Source organism: Maylandia zebra, linkage group LG8 (genome assembly GCF_041146795.1).
Source record: "Maylandia zebra isolate NMK-2024a linkage group LG8, Mzebra_GT3a, whole genome shotgun sequence".
Classification (NCBI taxonomy): domain Eukaryota; kingdom Metazoa; phylum Chordata; class Actinopteri; order Cichliformes; family Cichlidae; genus Maylandia; species Maylandia zebra.
Window position 1 is genome coordinate 17,043,191 of NC_135174.1, and position 22,246 is coordinate 17,065,436.

At 40.3% G+C, this 22,246-nt stretch overlaps 1 protein-coding gene across 1 annotated transcript; it reads left to right on the plus strand.

Moving 5' to 3' along the window:
- The first annotated feature begins 1,202 nt into the window (after positions 1 to 1,202).
- Positions 1,203 to 21,676, plus strand: fra10ac1 (FRA10A associated CGG repeat 1). Its single transcript, XM_004567512.3, has 14 exons — positions 1,203 to 1,293; positions 3,298 to 3,377; positions 3,576 to 3,668; positions 3,899 to 3,944; positions 4,115 to 4,191; positions 4,381 to 4,464; positions 4,611 to 4,695; positions 6,929 to 6,974; positions 15,470 to 15,583; positions 17,876 to 17,918; positions 18,338 to 18,471; positions 19,068 to 19,118; positions 20,424 to 20,508; positions 21,132 to 21,676. The coding sequence occupies exons 1-14, from the start codon at positions 1,276 to 1,278 to the stop codon at positions 21,172 to 21,174; spliced, it is 999 nt and encodes a 332-aa protein (XP_004567569.1). The 5' UTR covers positions 1,203 to 1,275; the 3' UTR covers positions 21,175 to 21,676.
- The last annotated feature ends 570 nt before the right edge of the window (positions 21,677 to 22,246 follow it).

A 22,246-nucleotide genomic window follows, 5' to 3' on the forward strand; every position in this document is an offset into this window, starting at 1 on the left:
GGCCCCAAGGTGCGCTTTTTTTTTTTTTTTTTTTTATCAGCGGTGCCAGCTATTATTTATGCGCGCTTCAGAGCCGTGCATGGCTAATGGGGGAGCAGCTATTCATGAGGCGCTCTGTGCAAATGCACCTGCCCCACTCATTCAAATGCTGCCTCTTTTCTTTCCTTCTCTGGCATAATAATGACATTAAATGTGAAAATATACGGTTAAATATACATCAAAAAGACTACTCAATCAGATATTTGTGCATAAGAAATGGCTGGTAAAGTCTGATCTCCAGACTATCATTACACAGGGGGGAAAAATGTAGAGCAGTATTTTATATTATGTTCATTAAAATGAATGTCGTGGAATAGCATACACGGGGAAACATATCATAGGATTTCATGAATAAAATATTTTCAAATAAAAATTTCCATCCGTTTGGATTGCGTGGTTTTTAAACTCGTTTTAAATCCTTATTAAAACAGACTGTTTGCCTGACATGTATGCAAAAAGCCTTTTGTGTTGTTTATCCAACTGGATGAGTACGCCTATGTGTGTTTAAATAGCTAATAGGACGACATATTTTTTCAGTAATAAATGACGAGAGCTGTGCCGTTTCTTTCCTGGATGAGGTCCTTTGATGGGTTCGGTGGGTTACATGGGAAGTCAGGGAACACTGCATTTTTGTTCCCGGATTGACTCATAACCCCGAGTCCGAATTAAACTCAAAACATTCACACAGTACAATGCCCTCTTTATTTTCCGTCCACAATTCAAATACATCCTTCAGTGTCACTCAGCGGAAGTGAACGATATGAATCAATTGCCGGTTGATCCGTGTAACTGGGCCATTTGTTCTAAAATGAATGTCGATGCTCGATGTTGTACTGCACCCCCTTTCATCCCCAATAGATTATTCATCTCACCTGGTGACGCTGACTTGCCCCCTGATAAATGGCTAATTAGATAAATTGGGTGATGGACAAACTGATAAATTAGAAAAGAATTAGATGCCCGATTAAAGAAACTGTTATCAGCCAATTACACTTACACAGAATTAGACTTTAGAGCCTCGTTATTGACTACAAACCAATGTAAGCTTTAAAATCATAGAAAAAAAGGAAATGATAAATTATTCTTGGACTTATTTCTTGATTTTTCTCAGATTCTTCTAAATATAATTCGTGTAGGTCTGCGTCATCATACCGCGACTTACTTCCTACGTCATCACATGGCGATTACATTTTGTAAACAGTCAGCGGCAGTTCATAGGGAGTTAAAAAAGAAGCCATGGATGATCTTGTGAAGGTAAACTTTTATACATGCGATATAGTCGCGTCTCTTCTTTTGCAAACAAGGCTGTGAGGACGCGTTCGCGTAGTTGTTAGCAGCCAGTTATCCCCCTCACAGATACGTGTGTCGGTGCTGCCTACTAACGCCGTGTTGGTTCCTGACTGCTTCACTGGTCACAGTCAGGGATGAGCGGTGTCTGTGGCGCGTGACAGGTCCAAAGCGGTCAAAGCACGAGCTAAAGCGCGTGCCTGCGTGAAATTCACAGCAGTCAGAGTCGCCGTGCACCTGCTACAGTGTCATAGCTCGTTTCTGATGACGGGACCTCCAAAATATCTCACTTTATTCACTATTTCATCCATCATTGAGCACTTGCTCTGCCACACCGAGTGAGGGAAAGCTATAGTCTCTCGTTGTAACAGTTACTCCATTTGTCTTCTTTTAGCCAGACATTTGGTGACTTTGAGAGATAAATTACACAAAAACAATTTTTTTTACATCATTAAAATGTGATTTCCGATTTCTGGGTGTGTTCTATGGGTAATATCGTTGCTTATATTGATAAATAGGCTTCAGCCAAATAGATTTCTGAAGGGGTTACATATAACATAAAGAAATGACCTGTTTTGAAAGTATTTTTATGACTCTGCATTATTGTACCAACCTTTTGTTCAACATTATTATCAGTACAGACCGTTCTGGCCACTTTAAATGTCTCTATAGAGGTATTTTGTTATATTTGTTGCACTTTTATTGCTACACCCAAGGCAGGATCTTTCTTGACAAAGACATTTTTAATGTCAAGGAAACTTTTCACATGGATAAATAAAGGCTATATAAAATTTACATTTCCAAATATTGATTGCAGCTTCTACTTGTGACAGGAATGTGTTTTCTGGGTAGAAATGACTTGATATCATCGAGCTATGCAGACATGTTTGACAGATTACAGGCCAACCGGATATTATTTTTTTCAGCAGACAATCACTTTTGGGGCGAGACACTGGGTCAAATTCATCCCATATCCATTAAGATGGACTTTTAGATCAACCAGTCTGGGTTAAATAAATGAAGAGATGATTTTATGGAAGCTCGAAACATTCATGAGACATGAGAACTGTCTGTGTTCCCACTAAATTTGGAGGCCGGCACTTGTGGAATAAAATAGAATGGGATCATTCTAGTTTTTATGTTTTCATGTCTTAATTATATCGGACAATTATGTGATAATAGATGCTTTTCTCCAAAAAACAGTGTTGTGAATACCTAAAAACCTAACAATAAAATCTCTCTCCTACTCTCTGTTTATTCATGTCAGACAGGAAACTTGTAGACACTTATTATAAAGGAATGCTTGGCCTGAGACAAAATTGACCTGGATCAAACTATAAAGGCATAGAATATGTTCTAGTTAACTTAAACCTGACCTGTTATGCTTCCTGTTTTCTTTATTTTCTGTTATATTTATACCCTTACAGTATTAAACATGATTAATGTTTGAAAGAATGAGGTGAGACTGCTGCAGCTGAGTTTCTGTTTTATGTTTTTTCCCCCACCTTTGGGTCTCTATGGTGTGAAAGTGAGGAGCCATCTATAATATGGTTAATTTAAGCACATAGGAGCTCAGTCCACCTGCTGTTTGAACCCATTCTTTATCAACAATCAAAAGAAAGTTGACTTAAACTGATGGGGTCTGTTTTGTTTCAGACACAGAAAGCACTGATCAGAGGAAATATGCAAAAATGCCCTCCCTCATTCAGAAATGCATACTTTAATGGTTTTATATATATGTGTGTGTGTATATGTGTGCAGCAGATGTTAATACATAGTGTCATGTTTACTCTAAGATCAGTCATTACCCTATTTGTGTCACAAGTTGCAATACATGTCTCACAGTTAGGATGTACAGTACAAGTGTACGCATGCATTTTTTAACTAATATGCCTAATTTTGCCAGAAAGTGTGTGGATGATTCACAAATCATCAGATATGATTCACAAATCACTTCCTGTGTTTCCTCAGGTTCACGGGGGCGGCGGTTATGACTCTGACTTCAGTGATGAAGATGGACAGGGAGAGTCCTCACAGAGAGGCCTTAAAAGGTCAAATGAAGGCTACAGAATTATTTAGGCTCAATGATACTTTTTCGCTTTATTCACATTTGGCTCAACTGAACTCCTGGTACTGTATCTGTGCTGACCAAATGAGATGGGATTGTACAGATGATAATATGAATAAACACAAGTGTTTTTAATCCATTTTTTTCACAAGCTTTCTGCTATTATGTGTACCTTCTACAGGAAACATGAGGAGGAAATCTTACAGAAGCCGTTTCAGAAAGGTCGCCACTCTAAGGTGGCTCACCGCAGCTTGCACTCAAATGAAGTGGACAGGTATGGTGACTAATAGCAGATCGAAGAAGTGCTAATAGCTTTTAGCTGCTCGCATTTTACCTATGCACACTACAGTTAATGTCACTTCTTATGGGCCAATCTGATTAAATGCTCTCAGTGGATTGTTTTTTCTTTGCAAGCTATCACACATGATCTTGTTTAGTTTTTTTGTCTTTTTTTGATTAAAAATGCATCATTTATATTTATATATATTTTTTTGTTTTGTTTAGAGAAGAAGCCCGGAACAGACGAGCCCATCTGATATCCATGAACGCCGTATCCTTTCTCAATTTATCATTTCTTTCGGCTGTGAGTAGACGACGAAGAGGCTGATGAAACGTAACTTTTTAAGATATTAAAATGTGATGCGGTGGGAAATTTTAGGCTGTTTACAGTTGCAAAAGTTAACATTGAACAACAGAATGACCTTAAGCAGATGTCTCCAGTTTGAGCGGCACAAGAAGTTTGTCGGTGATTACATACTGTACTACGGGGGACAGATGGTTGACTTCAAGCGCTCAGTGTGAGTAATCTTACTCACAGTCAACTCTGGGGAACAGTCAGCTTCTGTCACTCCAGGCAAAATAATGGCAATATGTCTATACATCACTGCAATCCAGTTAATCATTTCATTAAAATTGATAGTTGCAGAAGTTGTTTTTCGGTTTATGCGCGCTCATAAACGTTGTCATTTTACATTTATTCCCCGTAGAGCCAAGGACAAAACAGATCTAGACGTGCTGCGTGAAAACCATCGTTTCCTCTGGAGGGATGAGGACGAGGAGGACATGACATGGTGATCAACTTAGTGGCATCAGTAATAATGAATTAGTTTTTTACCTGTTCAGTTCTCTTCCGAAAAGTCTATACGTTACATTAGAAGTTAGTTAATGATGTGTGTGCTGATTTTCTTAGTTGCTTGTGGGGTTTTTTCTGTGGCAGGGAGAAAGAATTGGCCAAAAAGTATTATGACAAGCTGTTTAAAGAATACTGCATAGCTGACCTCAGCAGATACAAGGAAAACAAGGTGAGAGGAATGGAAATATAATTGATTTCTTATTCATTTTTAAACAGTAATACAGCTTATGTAAAGCAGTTTCTGTATGATATGATAGCATTTTTGAATATTTGAAAGCATTTAAAAATTGTCATATAAAAAAAGGCAGTTTCACACAAGGTGCAGGAATTAAAACCTGAAGGTAGCACTTCATGATACCATGCTTAACCCCTGGGGGGTCTTGGGTCGATTTGTGGCTCTAGGTCCGATAGTGTATGCATTTTTCTAAGACCCCCCAGGGGTTAATAAATTATACATTTATAGTTAAATAAACTTTAGTATAAAGTTGATATAAAGTGAATGCTAATGTTAGCTAATCATGAGTAATATTCATGTTACTTATGTAGTTTTATTTATTGCATTATGTCAACGAATGGATTATAATTACAGTCTGACAACTTAAGCACACATGACATTTACTATACTGTAGTAAACTACATGTGTCAGTTATTACCAAAAGGTAATAACTCAAGTTTAGCCCCCTATAGCATGTCTTAGTAACACACTTGGGCCATTATTTTCCCCAAAATCTAACCAAGCAGCCAGTTAAAATCAAAGTAAACAGAAGGTAAAACAGGGAAAGGATCAGGACACATCTCCAGGTTCACAATGTTGTGACTGCTTGCACAGTTAGGTTCAGAATCTGTTGGAGAGACAGAGGCTTTCCTCTGAACGTCACAGCAGTTGCCTTTAAATCAAACACTCAAGATGTGATGGAAGTGCCGACTTCAGCTTTAATTCGGAGGCTTTTACACAAATGTTTTCATTTCTTTTATGCAGAGTCTCTCATATTTGGAGGATCAAAATTAATTGGACAAACTGACATCATTTTAAATATAAATATTGTTTTTAATACTTGGACGAAACTCCTTTAGAGTCCATGACTGCCTGAAGCCTAGAACCCACTGATGTCACCAAATGCTGTTTCTATTCTTGAGATGCTCTCCCAGGATTTTACTGTAGCCTCCACGGTTTGCTGCTTGTTTGTGAGTCTCTCTGCGTTCAGCTTTATCTTCATTAAACTGAAAAACATGCTGCATTGAGTTGAGATCAGATGAAACTCTCAGGGTGCTTTTGCACCATACTTTGGGTCATTATCCATTTGTACTGTGAAGCACTGTCAAAGCCATCTTCTGTGGGTCTTTCAGGCTTTTTAGTGTTGCTGAGCTGTCCACTACTCCTAAACTTTCTACTGTCCCCCTGATAGGTTAATGTTATTTTTTGTCAATTAAAATAAGTCCACAGATCAGTCGCATCTCGATTGTTTGATTTCAAATCCACTCTGGTGGTATACGGAGTCAAAACTACAAAAATTATGAACCAATTTCTAAATCCTAGAAATCGATTTATCACTAACGCACCTACATGCGCTATAAGATAACATTACAGTGCCTGTAGATACCTCAGCAATCAGCGTTACAAGGACCTGCTCCAGTATTCCAAAAAAGATTACACTAATTATCCCTGCAGTGTTGCCATGTGTAAAGGTTAATATTACCTAAGTCTCACTAATCTCCATAATAGCGAGCCCATTTTAGCCTGAAGTTGGGGGTATGATGTGTTCTGGCGCTCTGCTCTGTCTCCAGTGATCGCTGAGCCTTTTTGGAGCGAGGCCAATGTTTAAAACTGATGAAAAGTGGCACACGTGTGGCCCAACTCAGTATCTCCTGCATTTGTGCTGATGAGTTTTCTGTGCACACATCTCTTTTACGCTTACACCTCCGACATGGCGCACAATACACAATACCTGGAATTATCTATGTTTATCGGAGGCACTGTAGGTAAATTGAAACATTTCAATTTAAAAAGTCCAAGCCGCTAAACACTAAAAGGTTGTGCACTTGATTTATTCACTAGTTATTCTAAAACGCCTACGAATAAAAATATAAAGGGCGAGTTGCAATACGTGGGGTCAAAAGGACACCACTTACTATAGATGTGTTTACATTAACAAGTTAATGTGCATGCACAGCATTTAATAATAAGAGTGCATGGGTGAATAAACACAAATATATGCAGTCCTTATATTCTCAGTTGTTTTTCTGATCCAACTGCCTTCGAAAACTAATAAGCATTAAAAGGTGGGAACAACACAGCTATGGCTTGCAAGCTATATGGATGGAAATGGATCTGATGCTTTAGTTGGTTTCGTGTATATGATTTTGCTCATTTATGCTCATTTAAAAAAATCTGTGCCCAACAGTTTGGATTTCGATGGCGGACAGAGAATGAAGTCGTCTCTGGAAAAGGTATGGCATACACCTGTTATATGCTTGCATGGTCCTGCTAATGTTGCTGTGTCGAGCACTTGCATTTGATTCGTAGTGAGAATAAGGAAGAGAATAAGCTGGAAAACAGCCTGGAGAGGTGGAGGTATGCTGCGGGGAGAGGAGGGATGCAAGTCAGTTGAAGCAACACAGAGTAGGTGTGTGTGTGTGTGTGTGTGTGTGTGTGTGTGTGTGTGTGTGTGTGTGTGTGTGTGTGTGTGTGTGTGTGTGTGTGTGAAAAGGGGACGGGTGCAACAGTCATGCTGCAAGGAGCAAAGGTAGTGAAGGTAGAATAAAATACCTGGGGTCAACCATCCAAAATAATGCAGAGCTCACAGGGTGGAGTGGGTGGAGACGAGTGTCAGGGGTGATTTGTGACAGAAGGAAGAACAAAAGGTAGAAAGAAGCCAAGCTGGAGATGCTTATATTTTTAAATGGGAGTGATCATGATGGACAAGATTAGAAATTAGGCACTTTATATTGTAAGGTAAAGACCCTACAATAATACAGTAATACGCAATATTAGCCTCCTAAGACCCGAACTCTTCCACGTCATGCATTTTTAATTTCTCTTTGGTATTTGGGCTGATTGGGGCCCGATGAGTGTAAAAACAAAGAATTACCAGATTATTATTTTTTTACCTTATTTTTGTTTTTAAGAAAAATAAGAGCCACATATGAGGATATTCATTTAAAATTTTGATAGAACAGTAGCAGTATAATGTCCTTGTAAGTGGATATCAGGCCCTTGTAGAGCAAAATTGAGTATTTTGGTCTAAATAACCCACATATGTAGGTCCTAGGAGGTTAATAATGAACCCCAGTAATCAGACTACCCCCTTTGAGCAAGGCGACGGTGGGACGGGAAAAACTCCCGCTTAACAGGAAGAAACCTCCAGCAGAACCAGGCTGAGGGAGGGGAAGCCATCTGCCACGACTGGTTGAGTGAGGGGAGGAAGACAGGAAAGGCAGCATGTAGGATATGCAGGGCGGTGGTGGTGATAGGGTGAAGGGAGGAAGATGATCTGCTGTGACGAGCCCTAAGGGGAGAAGTGATCTTAAATTGCAGTAAAAAGCATACTTGTTGAGCAAAGAGATCCGATTTAATCAAGAGGCTGGAACCGAATCCTTATTGCATAATATTCTATGTAATGCTGACATAAAGTCCGGATTCAGGGAGGTGTTGGAGATATTTTAATCACTATTTGTTACGTTTTTGCTTGCAGTGATGCTCTAAATTCACATTTTAGTGAACCTCAGTGAACCATAGTGAAGTGGGATTATAGCTTTCTCACCCACACCTCACATCCTTCTCCACTAGATGGAGACAGAGATAAAGACAATTCACACAGCAGTACATCAGCTATGATTGGTGCTTCCCTTCAGGAGTCTCTCCACATGTCAGGCTCTTTAAAAAAATCTGCCTGCTGCAATTTGGTTTGACTTTATGGCTCTCCAGAATGGCGTCATAAATCTTTAAACGATTTGACCTTTCATCTGAATTTTCTTTCCGTGTTTGCTTGTGGCTTCCCATCTTAAGCAGCCGCGGATTAATCTGTCCATTGATACCCAACACTGTAGCTTTCTGATAGCGCTGGACTAGCTTGATGGTTTGGCAGTGGTTCCATGATTACTGTTGCTATTATTGCTCAGGATTAGTACAACACCTCTCTGTCTACCGCTGCGTTTGTGTGACAGTGGTATTTATAAGTTTACCTGGAAGGACAATAGCTGCTGCTCAGCAAGGGAGCCTGCCTTGACAGCTCATTAATAAAGTGAGCTTCACACACATACACAATCTCATATACACACATACACATATGCAGAGTCATTTAACATTTAAATTATTATTATAATTATGTTTATACCAGTACAACCTCACAAACACACAAACAGCGTGTCTGGGAAAGCTGACTAAACCAATATGTTGTTCCGGATTAAGACAGTGTAATCTTGGACTCTGACAGTTCAAGCCATGTAGCAGTACTCTACAGGAAGTGGGATTAGATTAGGTCAGATGCACTGCACTTTAGCTGCCTCAGCTGTGATTTGTGGACATTAATAATTACTAGAGACATGCTCCTTAAGTACTGTTTAGAGCATGGGACTCTAAACCCTCTCCAGTGAGATCAATACTAAATAAATTCTGTAAGTTGGGCCTGACGCCCCCGTTCAGACGTGAAGAATACACTGGTGCAAATCTTTGTCATGGATTGAGTGTAACATGAGTTTGATTTGATTTGTAAGCTGATATAGGGTGTCATCAATCACAGACACTTGAATCTTGGCAACAATCTGTTGGCGAGTCATCAACGTGAATGTTTTTGATTTATTGTTCAATTACCAGCAGTTCCACTTGGACTAAGTGTTGCTAGTCCGAGCTCGTGTAGTACTGCTTCCCGTCAATTAAACTGATCTTGTACCACCTCCGATGGCCACTTTTTACTTTTGCTCTGGCATGAATACCTTTTTTGGAAACCATCCCCTTATCATCGCTGCTTTCTGTGCACCTCAGATCATGCTGGTGGATAATGCTGACTAGTCTCCATCCAATAAGGTTGGATCACGAAGAACACTGACCTTTCTTTTCATTGCTATAGTGTTATATTGGATCAAGGAGTGCACAGTACCAAAAGGTTTCATTCTCTCTTCTTTTTGGGGGGGATCACAGGTTATCCTCCCACTGGAATCTTGCTGCCGATTTTTTTGAAGAATGAGATGTACTTCTAGTCCTTGCTGATAACTTTCTTTCTCTCATCTCAGTGCCTTTATACTTCTGAAAGTTCCACATGAATTCCTGTAGTTGAATATAACAGAAAGCTACAAATGTCTCATATTAACAGATCTTAAAGGTACTTTCTTGGTTTTCTTTTTTTTTTCTAAACAGAAGTTGTCATTTGTGTTTGGGAGAGTAGCATGAAAACTTCTAGAGTTATACTTGGTTGCATACAAGCGAGTATAACTGTGGACTGTGGCTTTCCATGGAGGGTACATGGACATGTATTCACCCTCTGCCTATGAGATAGATATGGATAGCATTGCAATAGTGACATATTCATATAAACAATGAGCAAAGTTTCAGAAAATGAGTCGAGACTGCTATGAACATCTTTTTTTTTTTTCGTGCTCTTGACTGCAAACACACAAGCATGAACCACTTGCTGTTCATTTTTAAATATGCGGGGCAGCCAATCAGAAGACAGTTACTTTAAAGTTCAAGAATAAAAACATAAACAAAATAGCTGAGGCTAGGTTGTTGTAGGTGGGCCTCCTGTCAGGGTACACACTGACACAGCAGGAGTTAGGTTTGACCCAGCTTCTGCTGCCTTGGAATAAATGCCACTGGTAGCCGAAATGTGAAGCCACTTTTAGCAATATACTACTGTCACACTTCAATGAGTGGTTGAAGACTGGCAAAACAAAATTAGGGCCAGGTCTGCGACTGCTTGCAATCACTGGCGTTAAAACCACATTAAGATGTTATTAGTTTGCAATTGATTGCATGCAACTGCTAACTTGACCCCAATCTGTTTATGATAATAGGGCAATGAACTGTGTTGTATTGCAAAAATCTGCTGTTTAGACACAGAAATTGATGTTTCTAACATTCAGAGTTTAGCCAGAAATTCCTCTACAAGTGTTATATAATATCAAATTAAAATTACTGCTGGGATCTGCTAAGTCAAGTCAACTACTGTAAAGCTGTTCTCACTGGCGCACATTGCCAATAATCAGCTGGGGTCAATCTGTGTGCGTTTGTAAATGAGATTATTTGCAAACCTTCACCAATCTGTCACAGAGAGTCACAATCAGTCGCAGTCAGTCTGCAACTGTTTTGAGACAAGTTGCCTCCCAACTGGCAACCTATGCAACTGTTTTGCGTTTGAAAGCTGTCGACCACACGCTGTGGGTGTTGCAGGCTCAAACTGTGGGCGACCAACTGATCACTGCAGCAACTTGCAGTGAAAAAATTCAGTGCAGTTACCAGGCAACCACAGATTGGTTGATTTAATTATTTTACGGTCGCAAAAAGGGTGCCATGACATGCTGATTTAGTTGATATGATAATCAGTTTCCTTTTTTTGGCTTTTCATTGTTTGGTGTCACATTTTTACTTATTTCATTTTGCTCTGTCCTGGATTTTCTACTGTTTGCTTATCTAAACGTTTGATCCTGCCTCTGCTCCATCTACATTTATTTGTTGTTGTCAGGTTCATATAAAGCAACTACTCCACCCTTAAATGAGCAAATTCAAATAATGTTATATACTATCCTACATCCTGGTGGTTTCCTTTCAATTTAAATAAAACAAAAGTGACAAGCCAATTTAATTTAAGGGGTGAGATCGTTTCTGTTGCTTTAAATGATTCCTTCGGCTCGGCCTGTGTTCTAGGCAGGCTTTGCACATAGTAAGTATATCCTGCTGGGCTCTCATTTGCCAGACAAAATACATCAGCTCCAGAGAAGTAACTGAGTGTATTTTAAGTGTGAGAAGTGGAAGCTCATTATCCGACAGTGCTCAAAGCTTTCAGAGTTTCCCAGTCTAACAGCGGCCAGTGTCACTGTCTCCATTCCTATTGTTTCAAAGTGTGAGTGTCAGAGTGTACCCTACAAATGTCAAAATTTGAATATTTCTCTGTGTTTTAAAGAGGGACACATAGATGTAACACAGATATTCTTGTGCAGATAGAGTATAGAATGCTTTCATAGTACTTTGTAATGCTATTTAGTCTGAGCAGTGAACTCAAAGTCATTGTGGAAGACAGACCCCATAAAAACAAAAAGCAGGCTAAACCTGATCAAGCATCAGAGGTGGGAGTGGGTGGTCAGAGAAGCATCCATCTGATTCCTAGTTACATTTCCAATATTTGAAAAGTCTGCCTGAGGGAACCATATATTTTCCACAGGCTGCACTTTTATTGAAGGCATTTTACTTTGGGAATAGGCAAGGTTAGAGTCCTGGTGAGTATCAAGATTTAGCTGAAAAACAACAGCGGATGCAGACACTCACAGTGACCACCTGAAGTCTGCATCCTCACAGGCTTTTCAGTCACTAAATGATCTGAAGGGTCATTTTGAGTTATTTAAGAGTACAGTACAGTCCATGTACCTTTGAACAGAGTCAGCTCACTGTGCAGCAGTAGAAGCTGTTGCATGTGACAAGCAGTTTTGTGATGATCGTGATATTAAACAAACAGGTCAGCATTATGGGAAACTTGCGTATTTGCTTTTGCTTACAGCCCTGACCCTAAGAAACAGGAGTTGACGTGTATCATCTCTCTGTCTGTTTGTCTTATGGCAATAAAGTCCGCCTGCCAGCATCTCTTCATCTCTATTCATCAGTCTGTTTGCTGCCTCTTAGGAGTAGCAGTCTAAGCAGCCTCTCTCTCTGTCTCTCTGCTAACATCCTCCAGCTCATCTGGGTGGGGGGGACACAAAGGTGTTCCCAAGCCAGCCGAGAGAGCATGTCCTAGGTGTGCCCTCGCCTAGGAGGCGTCCAAGATGCCAAACGACCTCGACTGGCTCCATTTAATAATGAGAAGTACCGGCTCTACTCCAAACCTTTGCCGAATGACTGAGCTCCTTACCTTATTTCTAAGGGAGAACTCAGCCACCCTTTAAAGCCAATTACTCGATCTCATTCTTTTGGTCACTACCCAGAGCTCGTAGCCATAGGTGAGGGTGTGAACATAGCTCAACCAGTAAATCGACAGCGTCGCTGTTTTCACCACGAGCGACTGCTACAGTGCCCGCATCACTGCTGGCACCACACCAGTCCGTCTGTCAATCTCCCGCTCCACCCTCCCCTCGCTTGGGAACAACTCCTCCGCTTGGGGCACCAATTCGTCCAGACCCAGAGTGGGCACTCCACCTTTATCTGGCGTCACACTTGGAGGTGCTAATTCTCATTCCCACTGTCCTCACAAGTGACCTCGAACCGTTCCGCTGCGAGTTTCACGCCACCTTCTCATGAAGCCAACATAGCCAGATAGTCCACAAAACACAGAGATGAGATCCTGAGCCCACAAACGCAGAGACGCTCCGCAACCTGGCTGCGCCTAGAAATTCTGTCCATAGAAAATCAAAATCCCTTCATCTTACTAATTAAAAAGTAAAAGAAAACAAACTACAAGCATTGGTATTTGTGATTTTAAGAAAAAGTTTTTATGGGATTGATGTGTTAGACTTTTAAGTGTGTTCAGTGACTTCGCTCAGCTGGATGCCTGCCAAGCCCTTATAAGAAGAGAAAAACTGTCCATGTTTGTGCTCGGTTGGTTGTGTCCTGTAAATAGTTTTTCATAATAGTGGTCTTTGGCCTTTTCTGGCTGCAGGGGATTTTTAATGAATTATTTTTTTTATTTTTTACTGCAGCACCGCTAGTGACCACAGGGAAAAATGAACAGCAAGACTAAGGTGTGGTTCTGTGTGCAGCTCTGCTAATGTGTGTTTCCAGAAGTTCCACACGGTGCTAATCTAAGTTAATTGGCTCCCTTGTTGTAGCTTTACATGAAAGTGGATTGGATCTTTTTTGTCTAACCCAGCGCGGCACGTCCGGTCTGATAGCAATCCCTTTGATAGAAGGGGGGAAAAACCCAGACAAATGTGTCATTTCGCATCATCGTGTGGACTTGGCAGTTATCCAAGAGTGAATAAAAAGTGAATGCACGCTAGTTCAGGTCACTCCCTTTGACATCATTAAGTTAGTGTTAATCGTGCACCCATCTGTCCTGTGGTAATTATCCGTCTTGATCTCGGGTCGCTGGCTGGTGGCATTATTAACCAATGACGTAGGAGGACCGGAGTTTCCTCTCCTAACTGGATTCATCGGCTTTTTTCTTTTTCTCTTTCATGTGGCACGTGAGGCTCACCTGATGTGTAAAAAAAAAATACCTGGCGCCTCTCAACAGTTGAAATCCTTCTTTTCTTTCACCAGAAAATCCGATATAGCTCGCATCCATCCGTCAGTTATTTTTAAAAGCTTACCGCAGTTGGCTTTGGGTAAAAAGAAGCGGTGTGCCACCCCGGTCAGGCCACCACTCCATCACTGTGTATAAAACTTGTTTTATAAAGCAGCAATTCTCTCTGCATCCCAGTTTTTTGTTTTAAACCAGTTTTCCAAATACAGTACCAGGGACTTGTTGTAAGGTTTCAAGTGTGAAATTTCTGGGCCCAGGGACTGAAAACTATCAGAAATACGTTGACAAACTACTTCCTGGCCTTGATTGTATTTAGTTTTTGACATTTATTTGTCAAAGAAATTGCCTGGAAACAGATTTATATTGGCTCCACTCTCCCAGGGTCACATTTGTGTGTAGCTGGAGGGCTCCACACATTCGAACGCTCCATGTTGTAACCTTCGAATAAATCACATTCTTCTCTGTTTTACACTGAGCTGCTTCTCAAAGGGAGCAAGGGGAATCAGAATGATTTTCAAGGGCGCTTCTTTATTTTTAATATGCAAAGCAGAACCTTTTAGAGACTTTCTTTACACATGTTACGTCCGGCTTTAACAACAGATAAGAAAATCATTTTTTTCCATAGGCATCGTGATCGTCATTGAGGTCACAGGAACAGGATATGCTGACATTTTCGAGTAATATAAATACTTTTAGTGACATCCTGACGTTCTCTGTGACATCACCGAGGAGTTGATATTTGTGTTTTGACTGGAAATTGTTGGATTCTTTCACGGGTCTCTTTTGTAAGTACAGTGTCTTCCCCTGACACATAAACTCAAGTAAACCTCATTTGAACCGTAGCCAGAAGTGTCTTCTTCTAAGCTGACGTCACTGGATCTTAATCTCATACAGCACGTGAAGAGAGAGTCCGCCCTACGGCTCAAAGTGGCCCGAGTCGACGAGCCCTGCGTCATCTCACCTGAATGTTTACAGAGTCGCAATCCTTTCCAGGTGAGGGCAGGCATCACTTTCCTTTCACGGAGTTAGGAATTCGTGCCAAGACTGGATGGCTCTGACGCATTCGCTCCCTCTGCTGCAATCTGGAGGAACCCCGGAGACCAGATCAATGCCACCTTAAGCTCTTCTGGGGATAACAGGCAGCCTGTACAGCGGCTGGAGGGAGGCCTGAAGGGATGAGACGAGGGGAAGAAAGGGAGATGAGAAGGAGAAAGGGGATAAGGAGGAAGGGGTGTAGAGATAGACTGCGGTGGGTAAAAGTGAGCAGCAGGGTTTGAAGGTTGTCTGACAGAATCTTTTTGGAGATTCTTAGTCTGTCACTACTAAAACACATCCTTCTTATTCTGTTCGCTTTTCTAGTGTAAAGGTTAGAATTTCACACGATAATTCACAAGTTGCCTGCAGTTTGTTCGAGCCCTCACTCAGTAATTATATCAATTAAAAATGCATTTCTTTGCTTCATGAATTGGTGTTAACAAGAGAGCTTACAGAAAAAAGCGGGCATGAGTGTAAACATGTGAAATATTCAGATTTGTACATGTGAGCTTCTTCACGTTCCAGGTCAGTTCCAGTGTGGAAACAAGCACTGCGAGAAGGAGGAAGGCCTCAAAAGCTGGGAGGTGAATTTTGCCTACGTTGAACACGGGGAGAAGAGAAACGCACTGGTCAAACTCAGTAAGGAAAAAAAGAAGAGAATTATCTCTTTATTTTATAGCCTCATTTTTTGGAAAAGGTGTGGCTGTGGCCCAGCAAATGGTCCCTATCTATGACCTTAGTCATAATGATCCCCCTTCAGGTTATTATACTGCTGAAAATAATTACTGTAGTTGGAGGAGTCAGTTAAGCAGGAAATGAAAGACTTTTAACAAGCTGGTCTTACAGGTCACGTCCAGGTTCTTTCTCCTCACAAGAAAAAATAAATCCCACTTTGTGCCAAATTAAAATTCATTCTTTAGACAGTCCCTATTGTTTAAACAGTAATGAAACGTGATTTGGCAACCCCAGTGCCTCAGCTTTACTGGAAAAATATGATCCATAAGGATGATGATGCATTGGTTCATGAGCAGAGTTATTAGGAATCTTTTTTTGTGTTTTGGGAGAAAAACATGAGCTCCACCGGGTTCTTTCGTGCTTTCTTCTCTGTAGTTTATACACAGATGATTCATTTTTATCAACAGCATTCCCTTTGTATTAGAGGTGGGAATCACCATACAACTCGCGATACGATATTATCACAATACTTAACGCATGATACGATATTATTGCGATTTTTTAAAAATATTTTGCGATATTTAAATTCTGCACATAAAGGTAAACTTTATCAATATTCATTTTATCTAATATCAAAGTCTCACACTCAGTCTTTCTCTCATTTCAGTCAGTTTTATTGTTGACAAACTGAACAGTTTGTATTACAGTCTATTCCAACTTAACTGAATGCAACCATCTGGTACAATTATAGCTATTCTGAACTATGCAATTTATGAAAACTATGCAGCCCCTTCAGCAACTGAAGAATTTGAAAGTAAATTAAAAAAAATATATAATTTTACATTAAATAAAAAAGTTTTAAACTTAATTAAAATTAAACATGTCTTAAATTAAAATAAGTAAACTGTCATGTTTATTGCTGCCCAAAAAAAAAGTTAAACACATTTGGACAGTGAAGGAATGTCAGGACTCTTGCTCAGAAAAAGGATCAACATGCTCTGAAGTCAACATGCTCTGACTCCAGAGCATGTTGACTTCAGAGAAAAAATTGTTTGTAACAAAATATCGATTTCTGCTGTCCCTGTATCGATACATTATTAGCAAACAAAATATCACGATACTACACAGTATCGATTTTTTTCCCCCACCCCTACTTTGTATGTGCGCAATACTGTTATAGACTGCTGAGCAAAAATCTTGAGCCACCGCTATTTTCTTTATATGTAGCGAGGAAAATGGGTCCATAGATCTATTAAAAATGTGCAAAAAAGAGAGAGTTTGTACAGTTCTAACAAGCTTGAAAGTCAATATTTGGTGTGACCACCTTTATTCTTCAACACAGCCTGAACTCTCTTATTCGGGCTTTCTTCTCTTTTCTTTAAGTAGTCTTCACGAATAGTTCCCCAGGCTTCTTGAAGGACATTCAAGGCTCTTCTTCAGATGTTGGCTGCTTTTGTTCTGTTCTCTGTCCAGATCATCCCTTTCCTTTTGTCCAGTTTGATTGAATTTTTTTTTTAAGGACACATTGCATAACATGCTGGGATATGCCAAGGTTTAAGCTAATAGCTTCCAGCAAAAATATTACTACTTAATGACTCTTAACATTTTTTTATTAGATAGCGATGGTGGAGACAGAGGAGGGAAGACACGCAGCAAAGGGCCACAGGTCAGATTCGAACCCAGGCTCAAGTTACTGCGTCTTGAACGGTGTTAGCTTTGATCAAATTGTGTCATTTTTGCTTTTTTTCATCAATTCGACTAAGGAAATGACAATTAGTTATGTGTTTTTGCGACGGGATACATATTTAACAATTTTAAATCTGTCCTTTGATAAAGCTGTGTGTCATGTATAGGTACTAATATTGGTCCATCGGTTGGGTGAGGTGACTTTTCCCACATGGGAATTATTCAGAGTTCAGTGTTAAATTGCTTGAAAAAAAACAAACGTTCCTCTGGAAATGGAAGCTTCTTGGAAGCCAAATATAAAGAAATGAAGGGTGACTCAAGACTTTTGAAGACTCAGCACTGCATATGAATCAGGTTGAACATTTTCTAAGTGTACACCGGGGTGATGCTGCAGTTACTGTATCTTCTATAGAAGCATCATTTTCAACCACTAGTAGTTACAAAAAGTGTGAGCATTAACACAGAAGCACCCTGACACTGTCACTATAATAACAATCGCAGGAGTAACAGTGGATCTATTTTTAGAGCCGCTACAATAGATGTGAATATGTCGTGTTGTTTCTGTTCTAGGACTTTGCCCTGAATGTTCTTTCAAACTCAACTACCATCACAAGTAAGCCGACTTTCACTTCGCCTTTTTCATGAACATGTAGCTCTGTTTGCCCGTGAAGACTGATTTCTGAGAGTGCGCTCGTCTGCTAAAAGTAGGCCAGGTCACCATGGACAGTCAGCACGTGTTGTTTTGTTGCTTGCAGAGGTTTAGAATTCAAAACATGATTCATATCTCCTGTCTGACCTTACCAGAGTGTCATGATTTTATCACAGTTTTTTGAATCTGGAAGCAGCTGTGTGCATTATAGCGTCGCTTTAGCTGCTGAAGGATGGCTGGAAGTCTTGTATTAGATGTTTTCATTAAAGCCGCAGTTTACTCGTGTTTTGGATGTGCCATTCAACCCACACGAAGGGTTTCACGTAATAGCATTTGAAACAGTGACTTGGCTGACGGTTTGGTCAATTTGTGATTCTGTTCAGGAGGAAGGAGGTGAAAGCAAAACCAAAGACTGAAATGCTCTTGGATCAGAACCAGAAGCCAGCGAAAGCAAAAGCAAAGAAGAAAAAGAGATCGTCGTCACATTCGAAGAAGCACAAACACAAGAAGCACCGAGGTAAAACTCCTCTGCTCTTCTTTCTAAATAAACGTTCCTTTAGAACAGTAATAGGATGAAAAAAATACCCTTGGGAGCAACCTTGTTTGCATTATGTTCTTCGAAATTATGTAATACCAACTTTTCTTTTGTGTTTGACATTTAGTTTTTTTTGTTGTTGCCATAATTTCCATTTGATCTCATCTTATTTTATTACAAGAGCTCCAAGCTTTAAAACTGCTATTATTTGTTCTGTTTTTTCCTCTTTCACTAAATTGTTTGTGCAGCAAAAACATTCATAACTAAAAACATACAGTTTATCCTCCCCCACCACATTAAACTGGAAGTACTGCACCCATAGGTGGTGCTGTAGGAGTCAGGTTTATGTTTTTAGCAATTATGCAAAATGTGTTGCCAGCAGGGAAGTTGCATGCAGAGTGCCCTCTGGTGGACAGAATGTGCAATGTTAACGCTCATAACACAGTTGAAGGGTGTCTCTCCACTGTGGGGCCAACAGTGTGTCAAGTCATGCACATAGTATTTTTAAAGTGTTCATTAAGGTCAGCAAAGGCCGGTAGCTGTGACTCTGATCGTTGCCTCTCTGTGTTTCTCTATAGATCGCTCCACCTCTTCCAGCAGCTCAGAGGAATTGCAAAACTCGGATAAAGGTAATGTCACGATGGCCTGATGCACACAGACCCACAAACGCATTTTTAAAAAGATGTAGGGATGCACAGATCCCTAAACCTTTAGGTGAAATTTGCCATTTTGACATTATGATAGGTCACCTATCTTACATATCTTTTAATTTTTTCCAAATTTTCAAATTTCAAATAGCTCTTCAATGTTGGAATCTGAGTTTATGATCTCCTTCATCTGAGCGCTGAACTGAAACTCTCCTCCAAACTTCTGCAGTGAAAGCACCCTGACACTCCCATAATTCCTGTAGTTAATGTTGTAACAGATAGCAGATCCGTGTTTTTCTCAGCATGCTTTTTGTCTCCGTTCTTTCTTTCTTTTTTCTTTTTCTTGTTTTTTTTTTTTTAACTTTACTGGAAACAGCATGAAGTGAGGTATGACTTTGCCCCCTTGTCCCTGTTCTGTTTGTTCAGCCAAGGTCTGGCTGGATAAATGTGTTGGTAGGTGGAGGTGTACACTCTGAGGTTATGTCACTGAGTTCCACATGCAGGTCCATACACAAAAACTCTTATGCTTTCTTTCTGCATCACACATGCTCAAAGCAATTGTATAAGGTTGGAGAAGATTAAATTTCCGACTCTGGTATTTAGTGTAATGTATAAGCAGCACTTTCAAAGAGGGGGGAGAGATTTTTAATATCAGGGAAGCACTTTGTGCCCTAGAAACTTTATATTAATGCCAGGGAAAATGAATGGAAAAATATGCTGCTTTGGCCCAGTATAGCATCACATAATTAGTGGCTTATGCTGATAACATATTTGTCTACTACAACCTGCCAAAACTTGTTTCTGAATAAATTTGTGAAGGAGGAAATAGGCCACGTTCTTGAAGAAGAACTATTTTGTTTCTGCAGGGTTTAGAGTTTACTTCCTAAACATTCACTGGTTGATCAGAGTGACAAATTAAAGGAAAACATCAACTCTTTATATTTTATATTTATATTTATATTAATAAAGGGTTTCAGTGGGTGTGTTATGCGCATGATGGAGGTGATTTGGGTCAAAACACTCCATCCACTCCTCTAACTGAGGTCTTTCTCTATTTAAAGACCTAAAGAGGTGATCGTGGCTCAAGAGTTTGGAGTTCGCCTTGTAATCGGAAGGTTGCCGGTTCGAGCCCCGGCTCAGACAGTCTCGGTCGTTGTGTCCTTGGGCAAGACACTTCACCCGTTGCCTACTGGTGGTCAGAGTGTCCAAAGGTGCAAAGGTTACCGGTTGACCCAGTTTTTCTTTGCTGTGAGTGCGACTGACTGCTCTCTGAAACTCTCCTACTAGACTCTGACGCTGGGGATGAGCCAGAGGACCAATCAGAAGGCGACCACTGGCGAGGACCTGCCCCTGCAGTGGAGGAAAAGTCGAGGTGAGGTTAACAGTTAGTGCTCGTTTTAAGCTTCCCGTTTGTCACAGTTACATGGGTTACTGCTGTCTATATAGCACTATGAGAGCTGCTTGCACACACTGCGTAAAGCTGCTCACAAAATCTTGAACACGTTTATGTCAACTTCCACCGAGCTTTGATAGGATAATGATGGTAATGCTTCTGAGCCATTTCACTGGCAGCAAATGGCTTATTACTCGAAATATTGGCTGTGCTAGTTTGGGTTTTATAATCCGTGTAATGAATATTATTGATGTTATTATAAAATAACGTCAGGGAGAACATAAAGACCTGCCTCTTACAAATCTGACATTCGTATAGATTGGGTTCTACTTTCAGTCAAGAAAGCGATAGTGAGTAACTTAAGTGCATTTCAGGTCTGTTTGCTTTGTTTAAAAATGTTCAGTCTCTCTTGCTTCTGCCCCTCACTGTGTATTTGTTTGTGTTCTGGATCAGTGTTGTCAACATCATTTTATGCTGTATAGAGAACTGACACTGACCGAGTTATGCTGGGGTCCCCCCATAAGAAGCATCTCACAGTTTGTGTCAGTATCATGCATGACAGGAACTTACATTTCTGTGTTTTGCTTGTTGTGTCTCTTCAGGGAGGAAGAGTTTGATGAGTACTTTGAAGACATGTTTCTTTGAATCCGCTGGAATCAGTGGCTTCCCTGCTGCGACTACACTTCTGTGTCTTCTGAATACTTAAAGGTGTTCTGTTTGAGTCTTGACTGTATGTAGGTTTATTTCACTGCGAGTTCCATTACTGCCAATGAAATAAACATCGTGTTTACATGGCCTGTCCCTGTCACCTTCTCTTTATATCTGTTTTTGTTTTTAATGTTGCAAATTTTACCATTTTAATGTCCCTTTTTACGACCCAGCACATACAGGAAATGCTCTTTTTCTTTCCAGCCGTGGAGCTTGCCCCTTGCTTATGATGCATAACTTAATTAAGTCTTAATTCAATAACCTTGTCCCTAAGTCCCATTTGCAACTAAACCTGCATATATGATTGTTTTGTGAAGTGTTGCATAAGAGTCAAACCTTCTGCTCCTTAAAAAAAAAAGGATTATCTTTAACTGCAGAGGGGAACTACATGTTGCTGGGGATTAAAGACCTTGGCTTAAATAAAGACAATTACCACATACTGCTCTGTCTGTGTCCTTTTTTACTTTCTGCTTTCTCGAGAGCACTCTTTCACTGTGTGATTCATGGCAATGTAAGCTAACAGGTAGTTAAGTACAGTCCACTGAGCAATTACAGCTTGTATTGGAGTTTAGGCAGGATGCGATTCAGCCTGCAGCTACACTTGTACACCTTTTCAGCTGATCAATTGTGCTGTCAAAGTCCGTTTTCTTGGATATGTTGCTTATGTTTTTCCCTCGTGATTTAGAAGTTGAAAAGTAGCACCAATTTTTCGCTCTCATTGAAGAACCCAGAAAAAGTCCAGTCTGTATTCAAGTCCAAGTTTCCACAAAATAGATTCTCCTCAAACTAGATATTGGTTACTTGTGTCTTAACATCAGCTGAATCTCAGCCATCCGAGTTATAATAAGACACTAACTTTTTATTCCAGTAGAGGTGGACTGTGAAGAGAGTTGCACTCGCCGACCTCTAAACTCTCCGGGGATCGAAGGGTCGCGTTGGCGCAGAAGCGTGCGGCGAAATGATAAATTACTGCTCTGTGTTTCATGTCACATATTTCACATTGTCAGTG

Bases quoted from the DNA above. Each gene is read 5' to 3' on its own strand.
- fra10ac1 (XM_004567512.3), top strand. The intron at 4,465-4,610 runs GTGATCAACTTA...TTTCTGTGGCAG, and splicing joins GACGAGGAGGACATGACATG to GGAGAAAGAATTGGCCAAAA. The intron at 18,472-19,067 runs GTAAAACTCCTC...GTTTCTCTATAG, and splicing joins CAAACACAAGAAGCACCGAG to ATCGCTCCACCTCTTCCAGC.